The sequence below is a fragment of the Sceloporus occidentalis genome, unplaced genomic scaffold (genome assembly GCF_023333645.1).
Source record: "Sceloporus occidentalis isolate IW3139 unplaced genomic scaffold, rSceOcc1.0.p SCAF_8, whole genome shotgun sequence".
NCBI classification, from domain to species: Eukaryota; Metazoa; Chordata; class Lepidosauria; order Squamata; family Phrynosomatidae; genus Sceloporus; species Sceloporus occidentalis.
Genome location: NW_028316988.1, coordinates 1,075,741 through 1,101,370, shown reverse-complemented (window position 1 = coordinate 1,101,370; position 25,630 = coordinate 1,075,741). Strand labels below are relative to the sequence as shown.

Below are 25,630 nucleotides of genomic sequence, written 5' to 3'. Positions count from 1 at the left end.
CTTTGCTAGGCTAGGGCTTAAGCAATTTCCTTACCGTGAGTTTCTGAATTGCCCGAGTTAAACAAGACCTGGGCTTGTTTGCTCTCCTTCCTACTTTCCTCTCCACATCCCTTGTTGCTTAACGCCCGAGCGCCAGCCAAAGGCAATTAAATTAATGGCCGGTAAATAAGACCGAGAGGTTGTCTTGGTGTCTTGTGGAACCATCTAGCAGGGAAGAAGTCCCCGGAGTCCCATCTGGAACTTGCTTCTCCTGCTTCAAACGGAGATGACTAATTTTTATAACCCTCCATAAAACACCAGTATGGTGGTTATGCTTCTTAATAAAGAAGATGATGAGATTGCATGCGTTGAGGTATGGATCCGACGGAGGTGGGAGGGAGACTTCTGACAGATCTTTGCAGCACTTGGTTGTATCTCCGCCTTCCCTGGTGGAACACCCTCCAGAAGTCTTGGCTTGATGTGGTTAGAAACATCAGGACAATAGGTATGTCGAAATATCGTTTAAAAGCCATCAAACCATCTATAGAATTTAATTCCATAGTCAGCATGGTGTAGTGGTTTGGACATAGGACTAGGAGTCTGGGGATCAGGGTCTGTGACTTCATGGTTTGACTCAGACTTCAGGGTTTGACTCAGACTTTATGGTTTGATTCAGACCAGGGTTTGGTTTAGCCATGGAAACCCACTGGTCATACTCTCTTAGCCTCAGAGGATGGCAATAGCAAAGATCCTTTATAGAAACCTGCCAAGAAAATGCCATAATAGAGTCACTTTGGCTGTCGACAGAAGTCGGAAACGACTCAAAAGCACACAGCAACGACAACTTTGGTTAAAACTGGGTATTAAGAATTTTGTATTTGTTGGGGAAGTGCTTGCAAAAATGTGTACGTTGGAGGAAATCATGTACAAAAAAATCTGTGTGATTTTATTCCCCATACAATTTTTCATGTGACATAGCCATCTATAATACACACACGCTCAGAAGTGGGGGGGGGGGGGGAGATGGACCAATATTGTGTTTGCAAAGCAAACAAACAAGTGTACTTGCAGCGCCAAAGGGCAGCCATCCCTGGCCTCTGTGCCAATAAGGTGCCCACCATCTCTATCCCCTCCTGGCTTTTCAGGTCCAAGTGACGCCAAGCATCCAGCAAAGCAGAGTGGCTTTTGTGGCGCTTGATAAATAATGGAGGACGGAGTGAATAATTGATAGGGAAACGATCCCCCTGGCAGCTGTGATTCGATCTAGAGCGAGCAGGCTCTGCGCACCGCAAGGTGTTTACGTGTCGGAAATGGGCTGAGGAGCAATTGCTGTTTTTATGGTTTTCGCAGGGCCTGGGAGGATTGGGGCGGCCATGATGTTTCTCCTTTCCCTTCTCTATCTGTGTTTTAAAAAATCTGGGATGTAGACCTTTGAACCTTAGAGTCAGAAAGAAAACCATGAGGTTGTAATCCTGGTGGTAACATGCATCCCCAACACACTGCAGAAATAATCCAGTTTGACTTTAACTGCGCTGGCACAATGCTAAGGAATCCTGGATCTCATTCCCACTACTTTTAAACTGGATTACAAATCGGTTTACATGACCATGGTTCGCACTTGAACCGAATCGCTGAAGCAATTCGGAGAGGGAGGATATGCACCAGATCCATTTAACCCTGGTTTTTCTTGCGTCTTTTTGGATAAATCGATTCTGTGCAAGTGTGAACCAGATGCGGATCAGAATCGATTTACATTTGCCCTTTGGTAGCCTGGAGCAGGTCCATTTTGAACCGATTAATTTGTCAATGTGAACCACAAGTGGGTTATTTTATTTTTGCAGCAAGAAAATGCAATCAGGGCAAATGTAGTGTGAACCATGTGCTCCGCTGCCGAACCGATCCATCGATTCGGATCGCAAAGCAATTTATTTGTAAGTGGGAATGAGGCCCTGGGAACTTTAGTTTTGTGAGACATCTCGACTTCTCTATCAGAGACCTCTGGCGCCACAACAAACTTCAAATCCCAGGATTTCATCGCATTGAGCCAGGACAGTTAAAGTGGTGTCAGCCTGGATTATTTCTACACTGCAGATGCAGCCTCAGTGTCCCAGATTCACATTTTGCCTCCACTTGTTCACGGATCAGTTGGCACCAAGTGTGTTTTGGCACACAGACAGATATCCACTCCTCTCCACATATAGCCGTTTGCAAATAAATAGCTATGTTAGTCTGTTGTGGCATAAAAAACGGGGCGGAAAGGACGAAGAGGAAGAGATCTAGCACCCCCTTCAAACTAAGGCTAACATGCCGTTCGATATTTACGGGGTCGTAAATCCTGGGAGCCAAGGTGTACACAAACCCAATTGCACTTGCGGACCGAGGCCAAGGGAGGAAAATTGCTCTTTTTCAGACCAAGGGAATGAGGTCCTTTATGATCATGGTCTGCCAGGCAAAAAGGAATGGAAGCATCATTTCACCCGCAAGCGTTCCTTGAAGCATTCCTTGAAGCCAATGCCTCATTAGATTCCATCCAGGCATGTGCAAAACCCTCAGCTCCACTTTCTCCCACCTTCAGTTTTTGAAAAAGGTCTTGTGCTCACCATCTAGAAGAAGGGAAGCTTTTGTTCCACCCAGAGCTCACCCAGACTCTCATCATTATTATTATTATTACATGCCACAATGTTAGCTGAAAAGAGAATGTATAGGGGCCATGAGAGTCCGATTTGGCCATGGTAATACGTGCCTCAAGGGCTAACATGGCGGAGTGGTTTCAGCAGTGGACTCTGGAGACCAGGGTTTGAATCCCAGCTCCGCCATGTAAACCCACTGTGTGACTTTGGGCATTTTTGATGTACGCTAGGCACTTCCAAAGCATGTTGGGGCTCTTCTGAGGTGCACTGGCCACTTCTGATACACACTGGGTATTTTTTCATGCATGTTAGGCTCTTCCTATGTGTTTTGCACTCTCCTGATGCGGATTGGACACTTCTGATGCACGCTGGGCATTTGTGATGCACACTGGGTACTTCTGATGTGTTTTGGGTACTTTTGAGACACACTGGACACTTTTTATGTATGTTGGGCTCTTCCTATGTATCTTACACTCTTCTGATGTGGACTGGATCCTTCTGATGCACCCTGGCCATTTCCAATGCATATTGGGCACTTCTGCTGTGGACCGAATACTTGTGACGCATGCTAGGCACTTCTGATGTGAATTGGGCACTTCTGAGCACTTTTTATGCATGTTGGGCTTTCCTATGTGTCTTGCACTCTTCTAATGTGGACTATTCACTCCTGATGTATGCTGGGCACTTCTGATGGAGAATGAACACTTCTGAAGCATGTTGGGCTCTTCTGATGTGGACTGGGCACTTCTGAAGCCAGTGGCACCTCCAGCTAGTGTCAAGATGGAGAGCACCTCAATACATATTGTTGCCCAATGCATATTGAGCCCTGGCGCATCAGTCACTGCATTGTTGTGAAATGGATGCCCAACCTTAGTAACATCACAGCAGCCCCTAGATGAATGCGGACATTGCAAAAGGACTCCGTTCAGCAAGACCACTTACAAAGACTAAGTCCCAAACTGAATCCCAGCCAACATCTCATGCTAGAACGCAGGGCTGTAGCATGGTTTGAATATCGTCGTAACCGAGCTGAGGGTCTCTTTGACCGAGCCCCATTATCCTGGATGCATAAGACTTATGTCTCCTTCAGCCGAAGGCAGCTTTTCCGCCAGGGATTAACATAAAAGGTATTTTGTCTTTAGTATGTAAATGCCTGGCTTGACAGGAGGAGAGAAGCTCTCGGTAAAGACACAACTCAATGAAGTGTTTGATCAGAACACCCTTCCTGGGATTAGCTCCTTACAGAACATCGGCTAATCTTCCTCCAGCCTGCAAGGGAAGGAGAGGGGCCAATGGCAGAGCTGGAGCAAGAAAAAGGGACTTTAATGACTTCTTTAAAAGTGATTAAGGATTCCTTCCTTCTCGCTTTCATTCCTTTTTAGCCAAAGGCCTGAGGATGAGTCCTGGAGGCGGACCGATCAATGGCAGAGAATGAGCCATCCCTCACACAAAGCCTCCCTTAGAAGTGGCTGTGAAAATCCTCCAGAAGAAGGAATGGCAGCTGTTGAATTGGTCCATCAGTGGCTTTCATGTCAGTGAGGAGCGGTGAATCCCTTCTGGCACATAGTCCAAACTTTAAAGGAGTTGTCCAAAGTGCCGGACACCTTCAAAATGGCTTCAGACGCTCAAGGAGGCCCTTTTCATGTAGCTATCCAAGGCACTGAACTCTATCCTTTGCATTGGATAGTTCCTTTAGAGAGCCAGTGTGGCGGAGTGGTTTGAGCCTTTGCGACTCCTGGACTCCAGGGTTCGGATCCTGGCTCAACCATTGAAACCCAGTGGATGACCCTTGGCAAGTCCCACTCTCTCAGCCTAAGGGGAAGGCAATGGCAAAGCTCCTCCAAGCAAATCTTCCCAAGAAAACCCCCTTAGGGTCGCCATAAGTCAGAAATGACTTGAAGGCACACAACAACAAAGTAAACAGCAACCCAGCATCGCTCCAGGATTTCCCAGGAAAACCTGGAGCAAAAAGTAAGTTATTTTAAACGGCTTTAAACCATTTTGCAAGTTGGCAGCGTTCACCGAGGCATCCATGAGAAGTACCACTTCTATGAGTGCCCCATCCCTCTTAAAGTATACTTGGGGAGCAGAGATGGAAAGAATAGTGAAAGAGTATTCCCCAAAACACAATCGCACAACATGTTTTCAGGTATTGAAGAACCCCAGTGGTGAGCATCTTTACGGTTTCAGGATGGCTAGGATTAGATGCAGAACTGGTCTCACATCATGAAGACAGTCTGCAGTCAAATCAGGACTTATGAAATCAGATTGTGGTAAAGGTGGGAGGAAACTGGTTTGAAAGGCCCATGTAGACATGCAATAGCAACAGCATGTATATCTCTATGCCACTTATCAGTGAACTCAGCGCTCTCTAAAATCTGTAACCCAATTGCCCCCAACAAGCTGGGTACTCATTTTACCAACCTTCGAAAGGATGGAAGACTGAGTCAACCTTAAAGCCCTGGGATCGAACTCACAACCTTATGGCTCCAGGATCAGCATGTGACCACTATGCCACCAGGACTCCCATAGACCCAACCCAGCTAGGATCCATCCAGATCTCAGTGGCTCCATCCCTCTTCCAGATCTCTGCCCCTTATTCCCCCACGATCCCCGGTGACCCAACCACTCCATCTTACCTAGCGTTACTTCGGACTGCATGGACATGGAAAGGGCCGGGTGCTTGACTTCGCAACTGAAGAGGGCATCATTGTCTATCTGGGGGTTAAGCGTCCACATGAGCATGGCCCGCACTTCCACGGTGCCATCGCTGATGGGGATGTGGGTATGGTGGAAGTAGTAGATGGGGTCCACGTTCTGGATCCAGCGCGGGAACTCCCGGCTCACCACAGTCTCTGGGACAGCCTCTGTGGCGGGGCTGAACAAGAGTCCCTGGTCAGGGGTGAGGCCTTTGAAAGGGTTCTCGGTGGAGGGTTTCCCACCCCGGTCCTCCACATCCAAGAGGGAGAGCGACCGTTGCATCTTGGTGTCATCCATGTCGCGGTGGAAGAGGTTCCGAGAAGCCCGGCCATCTTGCAGCCCGGCGGCATTGACCGGAGGATCCATGAGCGGTACCACTTCTATCAGCTCCCCGTCCCTCTTAAAGTACACCTGGGGAGCAGGGATGGAAAGAAAAGTCAAACGATATTCCAAAAATAAACACAATTGTGCAAACCGTTTTCATGTATTGAGGAACCTCAATGAGAAGAAGCTTTGTCTGGTGAGCATCTTCACTGTTTCGGACTTATTCGGTGCAAAATGTGCAGTGAAAACAGATCTTTTATATCAGTAGTTCTCAACCTTTCGGCCTCCAGATGTCTTGGACTTCAATTCCCAGAAGCCCCAGTCAGTATGCTCATTGTTCAGGAATTCTGGGAGTTGAAGTCCCAAAAATCTAGAGGACCAAAGGTTGAGAACCACTGTTCTATATAGAAAATGATATTTCTGCATGGAAATAGTGCAGAAATTGAGGAACCCAAATAAGAAGAATCTTTGACTGGCGAGCATTTTCAAGTTTGGGACTCGGCCCATGGCTCAATGCTATGGGACTGCTGGGATCCGTAGTTTTGTGAGGCATTTTGCCTTCTCTGTGGGAGAAGCTCTGGGGCCACGTACTGCAATTCCCAGATTTCCGTAGCATGGAGTCGCGGTGGTTAAAGTGGATTGTTTCTGCAGCAGCCTATATCGCCAGGATGCCGAAGACCATGCGCAGAGTGTTGCGGCTGCAAAACCCAACCCAATAAAGTACCTGTTGCTATACTGTTACCTAGACTTGCATACAAAGAAGATTCTGGTGTGCAGGGGGGGGGGGGGTTGTGTGTCTTTGCGTAGCCGGGAGAATGATCGCTCGGCCAACGCAACGCCTGTTAAAACCTTTTTGAACGTCTCTCTGAAGAGAAGATTGTATTCTATTTCCAAAAGCTCTTTTCAAGCCCTTGATGTCACGGTGGAACGAAAGAGCCCCAGGAATGTTTGCAGATAAGTGTTTGGGTTCGGGGGGGAGAGGATGCGCCAAGCGTCTTCCCACCTCTCTTTCAATGCGTTTTTTTTTTTCAAATTTTAAAATGCTTCAGACGTCTGAATGCATAAGCAGAAATAATTTGCTGGGTCCTCAGAACTTCGCCCGCCTTGCGCACACATCCCTGCATATTTGTATAAAAACGTATCCTCCAGGGAGAACGCAATTTAGAGTGAGAGACAGCCTGGGAAATAGATAAAACAATTGGGGGGGGGATACTCAAGAAGACCCAATGCACCACTTTCTTGCAGCTGGAAAAATAATGCATTACAAGAAATGACTTGTTTGCCAGCATGGTGTAGTGGTTTGAGCGTTATACCACAACTCTGGAGACCAGGGTTTGAATCCTGGCTTGGCCATTTAAACCCACTGGGTGACCTTAGCCAAGTCCCACTCTTTCAGCCTCAGGGGAAGGCAATGGCCAACCCTCTCTGATGAAATTTGTTGAGAAGCCTCCATGATAGGTTCTCCTTAGGGTCACCATAAGTCGAAAATGACATGAAGATACACAACAGCAACAATAACAAGGAATGACTTTACTTATGTGGCCTCTTATGGTGTGCATGCACACAATGGCTTCCATCCTATTGGGTAGCCTTAACTAGAGTAGACTTATAGAATCATTTGTTGACCGGTAGGTCAACACATAGATCAACCCAAGTGATTCCATTCTGGAAATAGAAGACTTTGATTGTGTCTTCCTGAAAGGCAGAAGGGGATTGGAGTGGATGGCTCTTGTGGCTTCTTTCAACACTATGGCCCTTGTCACACACTTACTGTGCTGGAATTGTGGCCCAAATGCTCTAGAAGCGTGGAGGTGGGATCGCCAGCCGTGCTTCTGAAATGTCATTGAGGCATTTCGCTGTTCTTCTGTTGTTGAATAGTTCACAGAGAAGCCATTTTTTTGAATAATGGAGGATCCTGTTATTACAGAAATGGCTTCTCCGCGAACAATTCGTCAATGGAAGAACAGCAAGACGCCCTCCAGTAACATTTGAGAAGCGCAACCGGCAATGCCACCTCCGTGCTTCTGGGCCATGAATCCAGCGCGGTAAATGGCTCATGTGATAAGATCCTAAGATTCTATGCTACGATTCTACTCTGGGTGAGGCCACTGGTAGGATTCACATACCTTCTCCCAAGCCATTGGTGTGGCATGATCTCACCAAAACTTACCATAGGAGCAGGCTTCCCACCAGAGACGATGCAGACCAAAGTGAAGTTCTGGGCCTGGTAGCGGCTGAAGGGGGCCGGTGTGTCCGCAGCAATGACTGAGATAGAAATAGGGGGTGCTGGGGAGAGAATGGGGGGGGGGGGAAGTAGTAGAGCTGGTTATTAAGTTGTCTGGATATTAACATCACATCCAGCAAATAGTCCAAGGACATTCCCCCCATGATTTCCTTTAACGGAGGTTAACATCCCGTTAACCAGTTCTGAGCACCGCAATTCAAGAAGGATGTGGAAATGCTGGAGCATGTCCAGTGGAGGGCGATCAAAATGGCGGAAGGTCTGGAAACCACCAAGCCCTAAGCGGAGTAGCTGGGCATGTTTAGCTTGGAGAAGAGAAGGCTAAGGAGTGACATGATAGCCATGTTTAAATAGCTGAAGGGATGTCTTATTGAGGATGGAGCAAGCTTGTTTTCTGCTGTTGTAGAGACTAAGACCCAGAGCAATGGATTCAATGGAGAAGAGGTTCCACCTAAACAAGAGGAAGACCTTCCCCAACAGTAAGAGATGTTCAATAGTAGAAGACATTGCTTCATCGGAGGGTGGTGGAGTCTCCCTCTTTGGAGGTTTTTAAACAGGACCTGGATGGTCATCTGTCCCAGGGAGGGCTTTGATGGTGTCTTCCTAAAAGGGGTTGAATTGGACGACCCTTGGGGTCTCTTCCAACTGTAGGATTCTAGATAGTTAGGACATCGTAACCACTTTATATTCTCATTTCTGATTTGTAGTTATTGCTATGACCACAAATGACAGTGATGGAGCTGTGTGGCCCTCAAAGTCTCTTGGGAAGGGGATGATGTGCCCCCTAGCCTCCCACAATTGCACATCCCTCTTTTATATTCATGCGCATGTCTTATTTCTCTCTCCCTCTTCCCCCTTTTCCTTGTAATTATACGATTAAAAATGTGATATTTTTCTCCTCCTCTAAAAAACGGTCATCATGAGAAGTCTGGAAACTAAATCCAGCGAGAAATGGCTTATAGCTCTGGGTGGGTTGTTTTGCCCGGAGTAGGGAAGATTAAGGGGGTGATAGAACATCCTTCTTTAGATATATGAAGGGCTGTCCAACAGAAGATAGAGTAGATGGAGAATGGGATCCTATTTAATGCTGGCGGAGCGTAAAGCTCTTACATGGCGAAAGCCTAAGGCAGTGGCAGTAACATTGTGTTGGCATGTCGAGTTGCTTCTCAGCCGTTCCAGACATCATTCTGGTCACTTTTCCAGTCATGGGATGGGTTTTTATTGCTGTGCCGCCATTCCACTTAACTGCAGATGAACAGGGAAATGGCTGGTGCGTGGAGGTATTAGATAGCTCTTTATGCAAGTGTCTAAATTGGAGGTGGGCTGAAGGAGTAGGCCAAAATCAATCAATCAATCAATTGGAGGTGGCCAATTAATATTATTAATGAGGCCCAAAGGCCTTGGCAAAGAGTTTTCAATTGAAATGAAAGGTGTGCTGGCACCAATTGGGTCTCCAAGGGCAAGACTGTCCACATTTAAGGTGCCATGACTGGGAAGGCCTTGCTGACATGTCTTTGCATGGTGTTAGGAATGTGACGAAAGCGCATTGCTATTCATTAACATATGGGATTCTTGTTTTCTCGGTGCTCGCTTGAAGTATTTATGAGCTCTTAAATTTGGCACCTGCTCAACTGAAGTATGAGAGTTAGCGGACACTTCTGCTTCATTCCCACTCACAGATAAATTGGTATGCAATCCGAATCGATGGGTCGATTCGACAGCGGAGCATGGTTCCCACGACATTTGCCCCAATCACATTTTTCTGTCTAAAATAATCCACTTGTGGTTCACATTCATGCATGAATCAATTCAAAAAGGACCCTCTCCAGCCAGCCCAGGGCAAATTTAAATCGATTCCGATCCACATCTGGTTCACACTTGCGCGGAACCGGTTGATCGATAAAGACAAGCGGAAAAAATCAGCGTCAAAAAGACGTGGGTTAAATGGGTCTGGCGCATGGCCCCCCCTCACCGAATTGCTTCAGCAATTCGATTTAAGTGGGAACCAGGCTCATTTGAACTGGTCCAAAGCAAATTGCGATCCGGTTTAAAAGGTAGCGGGAATGAGGCCTTCGTTTGCATAGGAAGCAACGGTGCAGGCATTTCAGTGAGATATTTGATGTCCAGGACCTTTTGTGTTGTTGTTTTTGTTTAAGTAATAAAAGCAAGAGTGCCTCAGTCATCCGTTTCAACTGTGAGTCTCATTCAAGGCAACCTGAGAGGGAGATGGGAAGGGAACTGCATTGTAAAGATATAGGCCATCCTTCCTTGTTAGACGCTGCCAGCAGAGTTTTATGGTTCATGCCACTAATTGCAAGAAGAGTTAGGGAGGGAAAGCCAACGGAGTGTTTTATGGCCCTCGTTCTTTGGGAATTTGTCAGAAAATGGTCTGCTTGTCTGTGAGGGGCAACCGAGTTGGAAAATCTCATTCTCCACAGTAGAGCAAGGAGGCTAATATCATTTCCCACCCGTCTTCAAGGACTGGAAGAGTACAGACGTAAATTTACATCACTACACAGTTTATTGACCTCGATATTAGGACACAGAAGAGGGACCTCCACCAGACCTCAATGAAAGGTTGGACATCCATGGACCAGCTCAATAGATGTCAAATGTTGGACCACGGTTTCCAAAAGTTATCCCCACTTATCATGGATATTGGTCAAGAAATCTTGGGAGACTGAGTCCCAAACCCCTGGAGAACCCAAATCTGAGAACCACTGGACTAGATGTTCTCCCCAATTTTCCATCTCTAAACTTCTATGGTCCTGGTGAAGTCACAGCAAAGTCACATCATAGCGATGAACTCTCTCACCAACCTTCTCCAAAAATGCTACTACAAAGAAGCTCGGACTAGTGACAGACATGTACAACTTGTAACATCTAGTTAAGTCCCAAGGCTGCTAAACAGTAGGGCAGAGTGTAAGAGAAATGGGTGTGTGCGTTTGCCTAAAACACACTCACTTTGAACAGCCTCTTGCCCCAAGGGAGCCCTCAGCCGGCCCCGATGTTTTAGTCATCCCCAGCGGGCAGTTTCCAGTCAACTGGCACCTTTTTAGGAGCCAAGAAATGCAGATCTAGCAAACAAGGATAAATCAAGGTTTGGCATTCTTTCCCTCGCAACAAGGCCTCTTGTTCCCTGTGGTTTATCACCACCAAAATGTAATGATGTTTAAAATAAATTAGGGAAAGGGATGCAGAGTGAAAGAAGGATGAAAGGAAGGATGAAAGGAAAGAAGGAAGGAAGGTGGGAGGGAGAGAGGGAGGGAAGGAAGGAAGGAAGGTGGAAGGAGGGAAGAAGGGAGGTAGGGAGGTAAAGAAAGAAGGAAGGAAGGAGAAAAGGAGAGAGAAGGAAGGAGGGAGAGAGGGGGGAGGGAGGGGGAAGGAAGGAAGGTGAGAAGAGCAGTAGAAGGGAGAGAGGACAAACTAGCAAGGGAAGGAAGGAAAGAAGGAAGGAAGGAAGGAAGGAAGGAAGGAAGGGTGGAAGGCGGGAAGAAGGGAGGTAGGGGGGTAAAGAAAGAAGGAAGGAAGGAGAAAAGGAGAGAGAAGTAAGGAGGGAGGGAGGGAGGAAGGGAGGGAGGTGAGAAAAGCACTTAGTAGAAGGGAAAGAGGACAAACTAGCAAGGGAAGGAAGGAAGGAAGGAAGGGAGGGAGGGAGGGAGGGAGGGACATGTTGAAGGAGGGAGGAAAGTTGTAGAAGGGAGAAGATGGGAAGGGAAAAAGAAGAGAGGGGGAAGAAGGAATGGAGAAGAAAGAAGGAGAAGAAGGAATGGAGAAGAAAAAGAATAACAAAAAGAAAAAAGAGGGAAGGAGGGCAATTTGATGGAAGAAAGGAGGAAGAGAACAAAGAAGAAAGCGAGAAAGAGGCAGGTTGAAGGAGGGATGAGCAAAACTTGCCAGAAAAGAAGGAAGGGAGAAAAAGCAGACTGTAGAAAGGAAGGTGGCGGGGAGGGATTGAAGAATGGTCTTCCTGATCCCTAGTTTTTGGAAACCTGCTTTTTCTGGAGGGCAGGGCCTATGACCAGCCAATGCCAAGGGGCCGTAGTTGGAGGATGCCCCTATAATAAGCTCCAATAGCACAGTAGAGCAGTCCCGTTTTCCAAAGTTGCCCAGCAAAAGTTTCTGTTTGTTGGAACGAAGGCAGAACACACAGACTTCCCAACGGAAATCAGGCCAGCTCTTCAGGTTGGGTGCCCCAGCTGGCCAACGCCGCCACAGCCGCCGTGATGAAATTAAACACGCCGAGTTGATTTATGCCAAGCGACAGTCTGTGAACTTCATTCCCTCCTCTGGTGCTCCGGCGGGACTTCCTGCACTGCGGTTTGCACCACGGCCGGCAAACGCGAGCCATAACCTTCTCGGAAATGTTCCACACATCCCAGAGAAACACACTATGCACAACACCAAAACACATGCGCACACAAAGACATCATTCCAACAGCGGAGGGGACAAAGTTTGGTCTCGGAGATCCATGCGGCCCCTAGGGCTGTTTCTGACGGGACCTCCTTGGGCTTCTCTAGGCCCAGAAGAAGCATCTCCCTTGTGACCCACCACAAGAAAAGATCAATGGGGCCACCAAAAAATGATTTGAAGGCCCCATGTCTTACCCACCCCTGGTTCATAGGCTTCGCTTGACAATTCTTGGTGCGCTTTGGAGCCCATGTGAAGTTTTAACCAATTGCTTTTGCTTTCCTGAGCAATTCCAAGAGCCGATGGCCCCTAAACACCAGCCCTTCATCACATCATATCTCTCCTCTGAAGGCACTGCAGAAAAGATATTTCTCTTCCTCCTCCCCAGGCATAAACGGGAGGCGAATCCCAAACTGTACGGCCGTATATCTGCATCACAGAGGGAGAAAGATGGACAGGCGAGGAAGGGAAGAGAAATGGCCCCAAAGAGGGTTTTTTCAAGAGATATGGGGGAAGAGAGATAAATGGAGGAAGAGGGAGTTGCGGAGGAAAAAATATTGATGCCAATGCAAAGGAAGCTGGTGAGATGTTTAAATAACGGAGGGGAGCAATACAACAGCTGCACCTTGCGGAAGATTTGTGCTTCTGCCAAGGTTGTGGTGATGTTGTATATACATCCTGGCTGTGGGAATATACTGAGTGGGTTGGAGAGTACATGTTGTTATTGTTATGCCATATCTGACTTATGGCAACCCGAAGGAGAACCTATCCTGGGGTTTTCTGGGCCAGATTCCTTCTATGGTGGTTTCCAATGGCCTTCCTCTGAGGCTGAGACAGCGTGACTTGTCCTAAGGTCACTCAGTCATGTTCCAGGGCTGAACAAGGATTCGAACACTGGTCTCCCTAGTCCAGCATTTAATCAACTATGCCACACTACCTCTAGGCAGAGAATACAACAACATCCAAAATCCACAAAACAGCCATATTGTTATTGGCCAACAAAAACACACAAAACCCATGCATTTGGGTTGGCCAATAAATGTATTGCTGTTTTGTGGATTTTGGATGTTACTGTACTTTGCTACAGGGCCAACACAGCTACTCCTGGATATGCTTTCTAAATATAGAGTTTACTTGGAAAGATTTAGTCAGGGTAGGTTTGCCATTGCCTTCCTTTAAGATGGAGAGATTAGGACTTGCTTGAGGTCATTGGCTTTCCATTGCAGTCCCTCTCAAAATGGCGACTGGAAGTGACACAACCCCACTCCCTGTCTCCATTTTGAGAGGGACTGCAGAGGAAAAATTTTGGTATCTGGCATACACCATGAAAAGTCAATGACCTCTAAGTGGGGAAAAACTTAGTCCCTGGTGCATGCAAAGTTGCTCCTCCTTGAACTATTGGTTTTGTTCTTGATGTTCTTCCAGCTTCCTAAACCACTCTGTGTTCCAGATGGATCGCAACAAGCAAAAAGGACAGTTCTGTTGAGTTCCTTACTGACACCAGACATAAGGAGCTGATGGCATGACGCGTTAGCCAAGATGCTCATTATACCCGTCCTTCTGTCCGGCCTTGGCACTCCTTCCCTTGCCTTTGTTCACCTCCGCTCCATCTCTCATGCCCATAACCTTCTTCTTTGCTCCCCCTAAATCTTCCCTCCTGCAAAACCACAATCTCTGGTCCGTGAAGTCACACATCATGACCAATTAGAGGCGCCGTCTGGAGAGAAAAAGAAACTTTACCTAATGCCAGGACTGCTAAATTTAGACGCAGGCAACAGGGGAGGTGTAAACCATCCTTGTCTGACCCAGGAGATGTCAGCATCTAATTATGAGCTGCAAGAATATATATATATATATATATATATATATATATATATATATATATTTCATTCCCTCTTTCTTCTGGCATCAGTTCAGGGACAGCGAAAAAGAAAGTCAGGCAGAGAGGAGGAGAAAAGTCAATCCTGTCTATCAATCTGGGCGTATTCTCCACAGCCCACCTGCATTTGACAATCCAAATGCAACATTTTTGCCCTATGGACTTTTTCACAAGGGAGGGATGTTATCACCATCCCGAAAGGAGGAGAAAGCGGGGCCAATGCGGAAACGCATGAAATTACGCACTAGCTCATCACACGCAATGCAGATGATAGCATCCATCCAAAAGAGAAAGCAGTTCCAATGCGAATGAATTCATTAGATCAGTACATACCCATCAGTTTCTTCCTTGTGAATTAATGTGTTTGCGCATGCGCAGGGAGGATAGGATCGCATCTAGATTTTACAGTTCCGGATCAAGAAGAATCGCAGGAAGGAAATCACAGCAAAGGATCATGGGAATTGTAGTTTGTTTGTAACGAGGGCAATCCCATGGCCGAACTAGAGTAGCATTTCATACCAGCGCAAATTGGAATTGACTGCGAATTCGGAATGGAAAAGGATTTAAAAATTTGATAGCTTTCCGAATGCAGCTATTTTGGGGATGACTAGTGATTGCATTCGGATAGCCTTTCAGTTGCCTCCGACGTCATTTGATATTCTCTTTCGAAATAAGGTGAAATCACATGGATGACCCCAGATTGGCATTCGGATAACCTTCCAGTTTTCACCGTGTGATAAAGTCCTATGAGATTGTGATACCAAAGGTCTGCAGGAAAAGCTGGGGTGTATACTAGCAACACAACTCATGTTAAATTTTGGTCTTTGGTTTGGATTGCTAAAACAAGGGAAGGCGACACATTTTTCCCTTGTAGAAAAAGAGGCTGCCGGGTTTAACAAGTTGTTCTCTGTGACCTCAGAGAAGGAAAAGTGTGAATCTCTGAGCGGCATTTTTTTTAGCTTCACAGGAACGATGGCATTGTTCGCGTCCGGCTTAAGTGAGTCGGTTAGGCATGTCGCGAACAAGCAATCGGGGATGCTGGGATGTGTGAGCACTCCTGATGGGTTGCTCAAGAGAAGACTGGGTTGAAGCAAACCCAAGCTAAGTTGTATCTTTCAGGGAGCAGATGGATCAGCAACCTAAGATACTTTGCTGCCTGAGGTTGCAAACACAACAGTATCACTGTTCAAATACCACATACAGAAGCTGTAAAATAGACCAGCTACAAAGATGCTTAACTAAGTAGCATCTGCAGACCTGGCCTTCCCAGCTTGCTTTGCTGGGCAGCAGCTGCTGCAAGTGATGGAGATTGCAACCGACTAATATTTCTACCTCATTCTTCCAGCAATCTCTGGTATGACAATCAGAAGAAGGATCCCTCTTGCAATTCTTCCCTGCACCAGAGATTGCTGGCAAAAGGAGAGCAGAAACATAAGCCTGCGGTGCCTCGATCAACAGACCTCCATCTCTTGGGTTGGAGGGCCTTTTATGATTGTGGCACAATTGTGAATACCTAGGGAATGGGAATAGGAATCTGTTACCAACGTGTCACTCTAGGTTGGGCACCCATAGCTGCAATAGCAAACTCTAGCTGTAGCTGGCATTGGACCCAATCCAGCCCCGAGACTGGACCCAATTCAAGGGATTGATTTGATACTGAGTCCATTGCATCTGCCCTGCAGAAATGATGCAACTTGACATTGCTTTCAGTGCTATGGAATTACGTCATTTGTAGTCCATTGTGGCACTGGCACACTCTGATGGAGAAGGCTAAATATCTCCCCAAACTATAAATCCCAGAGAATGGAGCCATGGCTTGTCAAAACTTCAGCCTGAGTCTTCATGGATGGTTTAATGGACGGTTTAATGCATGCAGCAGGTGTTTACAGCAGGGAAAACCCCATATGCTATCGGAGAGGACACCAAGCATGTTTGCACCCTGAGGCTGAGCTTCCCGATGCGATTGAAACCAACAGGACTCCAGCCCCAGAGATGGGCAACGCATCCCTTCCAACGTGTCCCAGCATTTGCAGGTCATACTCCCTGCCCCTTTGCTGCAAGGAGGCGAAACCATAAAGGGAATGAATGTTTTGCTTAGGAAAATGGCAGTGCTTGGGGGCAGCCGGGGGGGGGGGGGGGAGATTCACCTGCTGAGGACAAGCGCTGCGTCCAACTTCCGAAATGGCCCTTGGTTGATTTTATGCCTGCTAATAACATTTGCAGCGAGGCACGCTTGGACATTAAGGGGCCATCAAATCTTATGCTTCAGGGCATAAACTCCATCCCCCGCTGGGAACGTCCGGCCTCCCCCTCTTCTCTGGATATAGCATTGTGTGGTTGCATTAAACTCACTGTGGTTTTAATTTCCCTCCCTGGGCCGCATTGGGTCCCTTCACTTTAGGAAGAGTAGGCTTCTGGGTTTGGAAGGGCAGGGTTGCGTCTTAATTATGTTGGCTGGCTTAATTGCTTGAACCGGCATGGGGCTGCATTGCAAATATTGACCGGATTCCTTTTAGTGGCGCACAGAGGCAAAAGTCAACCGCACGCCTTCGTACGACGTCTCTTTTTCCGTCAATGAGGAGGGATAGGAAGCGTGTTCGAAAATGTTTGGAAAAGAGTTGAGAAGCGCGTTTTGTTTTTAGTGTCAAGAAAAGGGCGAGAAGAATCCCAGGGCTGAGAAAGTGTGTTCCCGGCTGAGCTAGGAATTAAACCCTGGTCTCCAGAGTCATAGTCCAAGACTCAAACCACGTTGCCATGCTGTTTTAAAACATCAAGCCTACCTGCCAACTTCTTTCCAACCAGATATCTCTTCTTGAGGGTCTCTCCCCCTTTTCCAACACACACTCACACACTTTCCCCTTTTGGGACCGTTTCCTCCGCCGAGTCCCTCGCCTCATTACCAAGAGGCTTGTAAGTTTAAAGCTGCAAAGATTGAACAAGAGGGGATGCCTGGAAGGTCCTTCCATTTTAATAGCCGCTCTCCAGCTAATCTGCAGGCAGAACGGTTCCCCCTTTCTGGGGCTGATTTAATGGAGGTTCCTGGGGCCGAGCTCAGAAGGAGTGGAGCAATGAATTAACAAAGCATGGGAGAGCGAGAAGGAGACCCAAGGAGAGGCGGCGATGGAGGTGGATCTAAACTATAAATCCCCACTGCTTTAGGGGACAGGTAGGTTTCTTGGGGCAGTGCGAGATGAAGACTTCAGGAGGCGAGGGTTCGAATCTCTGCTTAGCTGTGGAAACCCATAGGGCCTCATTCCCACTATCTTTTAAATCGGATTGTGAATTGGTTTGAACCGGTTCAAACAACCCTAGATCCCACTTAATCCTAATCTCTGAAGCAATTCGGAGAAGGAGGCCATGCACTAAACCCATTTAACCCGCATCTTTTGGATGCTGATTTTCCCCGCTTCTTTTCCGATAAATCAAATCCGCGCAAGTGTGAACCACATGCAGATCGGAATCAATTTAAATTTCCCCTTTGGCTGGATGGAACCAAATCATGTTGAATCGATTCATTCATGAATGGGAACCACAAGTTGATTATTTTAGAGGGGAAAAATGCGATCTGGGCAAATGTAGTGGGAACCACGCTCCGCTGTCGAATCGAACCATCGATTCGGATCGCACACCGATTTATTTGTAAGTGGGAATGGGGTCCAGGTTCAATGGTCCCCAACTTTTGGTCATCCAGATGTTTTGGACTTCACCTTCCCAAGTTGGCTGGGGATTCTGAGAGCTATAGTCCTTCTCTGTCCGAGAGCTCTGGTGGCAACAACCAACTACAAGTCCCATGGCGCTGAGCCATGGCAGTGCCATATTGCATGAATTCTGCAGTGTTGGACTCAATTATGGGACTTGTATGGTGGGGGTGCATTTATGAGGATGTTTTTAGACGGAAAGGCCTTTCCCAGGAACTCCCCGGTTAATTGCATTTTCTTTAGTATGGACTTGACTTTCTATTAGGGAAATGAATTTATGAGGTTCCTGCTGCAGCGGCGGCGAGTGCCAAGAAGGGAAGGGAGAGTGGGTGGGTCAGCACCAGCGCCACTTTGAAACCTGAGGGCAATTGAGATGAAGTGGGAGAGAAAATAACACTTGGAAGGAGGAGACCTTGCAGAGAGAGAGAAGAGCTGTGAATGCTAACAATACCCGAAGAGGAGCAAAAGGAAAAGGTCGCTCCAGGGAGTGTGGGAGGAATTTAAAAGGCCTGTATCCATGAAGACATCTTGACGGGGCTGAGGATGACCTAGAAAGCCTTCTATGGCTTGGGTACAGGCCATTTGGAGGCTGGGGTTTCCCTATATATATATATATATATATATATATATATGACAGTGGAGACCAGTGTTCAGATCCCTGCTAGATCATGGAAACCCACTGGGTGACCTTTGGAAAGCCACCTTCTCTTGGCCTCAGAGGAAAGGCAAACCTTTTCTGAAGAAGTCTGGCCAAGAATAGCCTATTTTTAGACCCAACGTCATAATGTGGTTTTGGAGCTGCATTATGACTCCGGAGGCCAGGATCTGAATCCCTGCTTAGCCCTGGAAATCCATAGAGCAAGTCATGCTCTCTCAATGAAAGGCAATAACAAACCTCCTCTTGCTAAGAAACCCAAATGATAGGTTCCCCTTAGTGTTGGCATAAGTTGGAAATGACCTGAAGGCACACAACGGCAACATCTCCATATATGAGCCTGTCAAAGCTTTAAGATCTTCAGGACACACATAGATGGACCCTACCAGGTCTTCCATTATCTCCCTAGGACCCCATAGAGCACACATAGACATATAAAGGAGTGATGGGCACTGCAATCCAAAACATGTGGCGGACATAGCGTGACTTTACCCCTGAACTAGTTGATGACAGCAGGAGACAAAGAAGCCCCACGTTTGCTTTGAAACCTAGTAGCAAGTTGTGGATCTTTGATGGGACCTGTGCCAATCGCTTTCAGAAACGGCGCTAATTTTTCCTGCAGCATTAATGAAGGAAATAAAGGAAGGCTCCTGGCACCTTGAAAGATTAACTAATTTTCGCTGCGGATTGAAGCTTTTACAGTCCAGAGCTCTCCTTCATCAGATGTGTTTAAAAGGAATTGTAATTAAAAGTGGGGCCATGAGGCTGCGAAAAGCAGGCGCTGCAGTCTGTGACATTTTCCATGCTAAGCGCTGGTGTGTACAACGTTTGTGTCTGTTATGAGTGTGTGAAGATGGGTTTGTTGCTAATTGCTGCGGTTGCACAAGGGTCACAGGACTTATCTTGTGTGCATTTGCAGACACCGCAAGCTGGACCTGTGGGAAAAACAGATGGCCTCTTGGCCACAATGTTCAGCTTTGCTTCCCATTATATCTACTGGTGTTTGTGTTTGAAGGAGGGATGGGAAAAGGGAGAGGGACAAGAGAGAAAAATCAAAGTATCAAGGGAAAGGGAGAGTGAGAAAGTGCGGGATGGATAGAGAGAGAGAAGACATGACAAAGGCTGCCATTGGACCCAATCCAATAGCAATTCAGGTTGGGATTAATTTGATACCAAGTCCACTGCAAAGTAGAGCTACATCTGCACTACAGAAATAATGCAGTTTGACACCACTTTAACTGCCATCTGATGGAGCCTGAGAGAAAGAGAGGGAATAGCAGAGGGACACAGAGAAGGATAAAATGGAAAGAAAACAAGTAAGATAAAGAGAAAAGGAAGGATAGAAGAAAAAATGGAGAATGGAATGTGGAAAGGGAAAGAGGAAGGAAGGGAGGGAGGAAGGAAGGCAGGAAGGCAGGAAGGCAGGAAGGCAGGAAGGCAGGAAGGAAGGAAGGAAGGAAGGAAGGAAGGAAGGAAGGAAGGAAAAGCAGGGCCTGGGATCTAGCTTATTAAAGTTCAGACTTAAACCTGAAACAGTTGGACTGCTTAACTCCCATAGATACTCCAATGGTTTCTTTTGAAGGCCCCTGAAGAAAGCCTTTCCTCATTGGGGCCGAAACATGTTGGGCATTTTAAACATAATGAATAAACAGTTGACCATCTTGGAGCGTGTCTCCTCACTGTCTTATGCTTTTCAATGTGCTTTTCGGGACTCTCTTCACCAATCATATAGGTGCCACCAGCCATAATGGGCAGCTTGTATTCATGGGACCGAAGGCAACCCGTCCAAGCATGAATGCTCCTTGGCATCCCCAAATGGATGGCCAAGCTCCATCTACTGCTCCTGGTGCGGACAATGTGAAGCCTCAGCCAACCAGTGGTCCCAGTAAGAAGCCAACCAGTGGTCCCAGTCTTTGGAGCAAGAAGGCTCCTGGAGAGATGATGGGTCTTCCCAAGGCGCTTGGGGTTTTTCTGCCAGGAAGAGTGAGGAACACAGCTTCGCATTCAGGCCATCTTCAGTCCCCCCCCCCCTTCTTTAAATACACTCTCGGGAAATGTAAAGACAGGACCCCCATTAGCTAATAAGGACCAACATGGGAAGCTGGTAATGAACCACTGGAAGACTCTCTGACCGGAGATCATTACCCTGGACGGCGGCAAGAAAAGAACAACTGGGGAGGCAAGAGAAAGGAGGTTGGTTGCCATGACAACTACTGAGCATCCGCACTGTGCCTTCCGCATGGAGGCAGATGAAGGGAAGGGTTAGGCCAGCTGCAGGAAAGCAGATCTGAAAGTGGAGGGGCGTTTGAGGGTCTGTCCTGAAGCCCTAAGGTTGGGTGAAGGAGTGGTGGAAACGGGCTGAAGTCCTACCTGATTTAATACCAACATAAGTACATTGGGGGTAGTATTTCTCTCTCTCTCTCTCTTCCTCTTCTTCATTTTGTGAGGCATTGTGCTTTTTATTTGCTCTGCACAGCTGTCATTGATGCTTAATGTATCATACTTAATGGTACTGCCAGGAGCCTAATGTATCGGGAGTGTGACTTGTGTTCCTTCTACTCATTTCCGACTTATGGAAGGCGAACCTATTGTGAGGTTTTCTTGTCAAGATTTGTCCAGAGGGGGGTTGCCTTTGCCTTCACCGGAGGCTGAGACGATGTGACTCAGCCAAGGCCACCCAGTGGGTTTCATGGCCAAGTGGAGAATCGAACCCGGGTCTCCAGAGTTGCCGTCCAACACTCAAGACACTATGCCAAACTGGTTCTCACACGTGTCATGCTTAATGCATAACGCCATCACTCTTGCAACATCAACAGGGCCAAACCTACATGTTGATTGAACAATTGAGTCAATGGATCTTCTCTAGTTGGGTCTAGCCAACGGGTTTTTTGGCCACAGTTGGGAAGCCATCTGGGAAGCCATCAGGCCCCAAAAAGTGGGAATGGCTAGTAACCACCAGGAAAAGCCAGCCAGCCAGGGCTGAAGGCAAAGCCAGAGGTAGGATCAAACATGGAGCCCACGGTCAAGACCAAAAGAGAACCCAAGGAGACAGGAAACATGGCCAGAGAAGCAGAAGGGTTTTTCTAGTTCAAGTTAGGTTCAGCTGGAAGAAAAAGCGTTCCCATACTCCTTCTTATCCAGGTAGGAACCAATGGCCTGTCTAGGTTTGTTGCTGTTGTGTGCCTCCATGTCATTTCTGACTTATGGAGACTGTAAAGCAGTGGTTCTCAATCTTCCTAATGCTGCGACCCTTTAATACAGTTCCTCATATTGTGGTGACCCTCAGCCATAGTAGAAGAGCGATGTCTTGGTTCCTAAGACCCTTGTGGCGACCGCTATGAAAGGCTCATTTGAGCCCCAAAGGGGTCGTGACCCACAGGTTGAGAACTGCTACCCTAAGGCCTATCATGGGGTTTTCTGGAGCTTAGGGTATGACTTGGCCAAAGTCAACCAGGGAGTTTCCATGGCTGAGTGGGAAATCAAACCCTGGTCTCCAGAGTCCTAGTCCTATGCTCAAACCACTGCACTATGGTGGATCTCCATAGTCTGGGTTGGAGAAGACAACCAAAGACCAGAACGTTGCAAGTCACAGGTCGGCCACATGGAGCAGCAGCACGCACTACTTCCAGCAGCTCTCCCCAACTGGAGTGAGTAAGAGAGACTGGTGCACTGCTCCATCACGGCAAAAGATGTGAGCAAGCTGCCAACTGCACAGAAATGCCATGGTAGCAGCTGGCGCCGAAGCCATCGCCCTCCTCCTTTCCCTCACCCAACAACGGAGAAGCTCATTTGTCAACTCCAGGTTTCTCCGCGGCAAACGAAGCAGCTCGGTAAATATAAATTGCAACATCTGTTCCGTGCTGTTCCCTGGCACCGCGGCTGGCCTAGACGCGACTCGGACTCCATCTCCCTCTCCCTCTCCAAAAACAACTTAAGATGGAAACCTGGCTTCTTGGCGACCGCAGTCACAACCTGCTGACTCTGTCGCTACTCCAGCTGCCTCCTTGCAGAGTCAGGTCTGGAGTGGGATTGCAAGGGACAGCTGGTGTTTGTATGCCTGCGTGTACTTTGGCGATGTCCCTTTCATTTATTTTTAAACAGGCATTTGGTACCCCTGGCACAGGGCAATGGCAGCGCCAACAAAGAGCGCAATCTGCCCAATGTGCTCACAAGCCTTATGTTTCATCTCAGAAATGCAGGGTCCACAGGCAAAACAATGCGACTCGCTGCAGTGTCTGTAACCACTCAGGAAGATGGTTGCGTGAACGGCTGTGGTTTGTGGAAGAGGAATCTTGCCACACTTACACATTTGTTTGGAAATCTGGAGAGGAATTTGAGAGAGAAAAGCATCTCCCAGCATCTCTCTGTGTTGACTACACCAGCTAAGGACTGCTGGAAGTTGCAGCCCAACAATAGCTGGAGAGCCATATGTAGTGCTAAAGTTAGACAGTGGTCCAAGCATTGCTTAGCATGGGTCCCATTTGGCTTTGCAAAAGGAAAAGCTGCATATTTAATGGCGCACTAATGTGCCTCACATTTGCATCCTCCATTGAATTCAGTGCATTACGTATACACTGGAGAGAGAGGGGGGAGGAAGGAGGAAACCTCTGTGGAAGCCCCTGAGATATTGAAAGAGGACCATCATGTCTCCACTCCGTCTTCTCCCCACCAGGTTGAACATGCCCCAAACCTTTCCTCATACGTTTTGTTCTCCATCCCTCTTATCATCCTGGTTGCCCTTCTCTGAACCCACTCTTATATCCTTTTTAAAATGAGGCACCCAGAACTGAACGCAGGACTCCAGGTGAGGCCTAACCAGAGCAGAATATAGTGGGACTATTATTTCACTTGCCTTGGAAATGATGGTTCTATTAATGCCAGCTAAAACATTATCCATCTTATTTTCTGCACAATCACACTGCTGGCTCATATTCAGTTTATGATCAACAATAATCACAAGGTCCTTTTTGCATGATTACAGTTAGGTTCATGAATAATATCTAGCACACCACAAGCGTTCCAACTTTGGGTCCTTTTAAAAGCAAATGTATAAGGGTTCTTGGAAATGGAAAGTGTGTGAACTTACACATCACGTTGAGGAAGATGTTGCCAGATGCTAACACCACCTTCTCCCGGGTGGCTCTGTCGTAAATCCCGACGTGGCACTCATAGGGGCCGTTGTCTGAGATCCGGACTTCAGGAAGCCTGGGATTGAAACAGAAAAGGCATTTGAGGAAACAGTGAGGGAATAGTGTGATGTGTGATGTGCAGACACAGTGGAAATCACCATTCAAAGCTGCCCCAGAAGCTTTCAGGATGCTATCACAAGAGACATTTTCAACAGATGTGTGTTCCTTGCATTGCTACTGAACCCAGCCAACCATAACTATGTCAACCGTCCGAAGACACAAACACACTTGGAGAACCATTGAACTGATCTCCACAGTCATCAAACCCCCAAATCAAAACCACGTTGAGGTCGGAGAGAGAAAGACTACTTGCAATTCAGTTTATGCACCCTGCTTACAATGGACTCGGTGGTCTCTTTGCTCTATAGATCTCTGTAGGGAATAATTTCACTCCGTGGAATACTACTCCGTGATACTATTCACCATCCATGCACTGTTAACAACTGTTATTTCTAGTCTCGACAGAAGAAGAAGTAGAAGAAGGAAGAGGGAGGAAGGTTCTCTGCAACATTTTCAGTCCTAAGAGATATTCCTATATGGATCAAATGTGAGATCCACAGAAGAAGCCCTGTTGCATCTCCCATCATCCCAAGAGGATAGGATGGCAGGTATGCAACACAAGGTCTTCTCTGTAGTAGCACCGCAATGGGGAAAACTCCCTACTAAAGGAATTCATCCCAGCCCCATCCTTCTCAAGCATCTAGTGGCGCAACTAAGACCGTACTAGCTTTTATCATTCTCGATCCTGAAAACTAGAGATGTCTGCTGCGGTTGTTAAAATGGTGGGTGGGTTGTTGTTTTTTCTTCCAGACTCTGTTTTGATCTGCTTTTAAGTAATGTTTTCATCTGTTTATGCTTAACGTCTTAACTCATACTTCTACAATTCTATATTAAAAACTATATTAACTAACCTAAACAATATCCTTTCATCTTTTAAGCTTAACAATCCATCAGGTCACTGGATCGGTCTCTTTTTTTTGGACACGCAGAAAGTGACGAAGATTGGAAACCGACAAGTTTGCTCTCCGAGTGCAATTTCGCCAAATAACAATGGAAGAAAGAAAGGATGATTGTCAGTTTCTGGATGGAGGTGGAGGAGGAGAAAAGGAGAAAGGAGGGGAAGTAAAGTAGGCCAGACGGGCGGATGATGGAGAAGTATCTCTGGAAATTGGCAGCAAGGGTTAAGCAGTGGGATGCATTGATCTCTGCTCGGCTCTGACATTTCTCTGCACCGCTATTAAATGCATCAAGTGACAAAACTTTAAATTAAAAACATGTCTGAGAAGAGGGGAGGGGAAGGCAAGCTGAGAAGGCCACTGGAGGAGTAAAGCAACAGGGGGAAGGATAAAAAAAGGGGGATGAAAATCAAAGTGTCCCTAGCTCATCCCGGAGTCCAATTTGGAAGGGGAGCTCAAAATGAGTCTCCGCGGAGAGCAATGATGAAGGCTCCCTGGTAGAAAAAGACAGATTGCAGGAACCTGCTGGCGAGGCTTGATATCGAGACTTAATCAAAGGAAGAGATGGCACCCCAGGGAGCGGAAGTTTTGGGAGGGCAGGCGGAGGACTCCAATTTCGAAGATCTAGGCAAAGGGCGGCCTCACAAGAAGAGCCTTCCCTTCGCCAAAAGTAGAGGGAATTGATTTATTTCTTAACTTGGAAAGCTTCTTAGCATGGGCCAAGGAGGGCACCAAGGAGAGCATCACCAAGGAGGGCATCAGGAAGCAGGATGAATTTGGGAACAACTCCGAAAGCGTGGATTCCTTCTACGGTGGAGGGCTGGAGAAGTGAGGACAAGACCATCTTAAATGGGGGGCTGGAGGAGCAAAGTAACTAAGGAGGAGTAACTATCTGTGTTGCTTCTGAGTAACAAGTGGTTCCTATTGCAACCGTAGCAATCGACTACTCTGAGATGTGGTGCTGGAT

The 25,630-nt window shown here is 47.2% G+C and overlaps 1 protein-coding gene across 3 annotated transcripts in view; it reads right to left on the bottom strand.

Moving 5' to 3' along the window:
- Window positions 1-25,630, bottom strand: part of LOC149307608 (immunoglobulin superfamily member 21-like) — a 149,037-nt gene that overhangs the window by 5,430 nt on the left and 117,977 nt on the right. For all 3 annotated transcript variants that reach the window (XM_089536897.1, XM_089536896.1, XM_089536895.1), the window contains exons 4-6: window positions 23,605-23,723; window positions 7,804-7,919; window positions 5,249-5,720 (exon numbers count right to left, since the gene is read on the bottom strand). In XM_089536897.1, coding sequence (XP_089393023.1) covers window positions 5,249-5,720; window positions 7,804-7,919; window positions 23,605-23,723 — 707 coding nt within the window. The remainder of the gene's footprint in view (window positions 1-5,248; window positions 5,721-7,803; window positions 7,920-23,604; window positions 23,724-25,630) is intronic.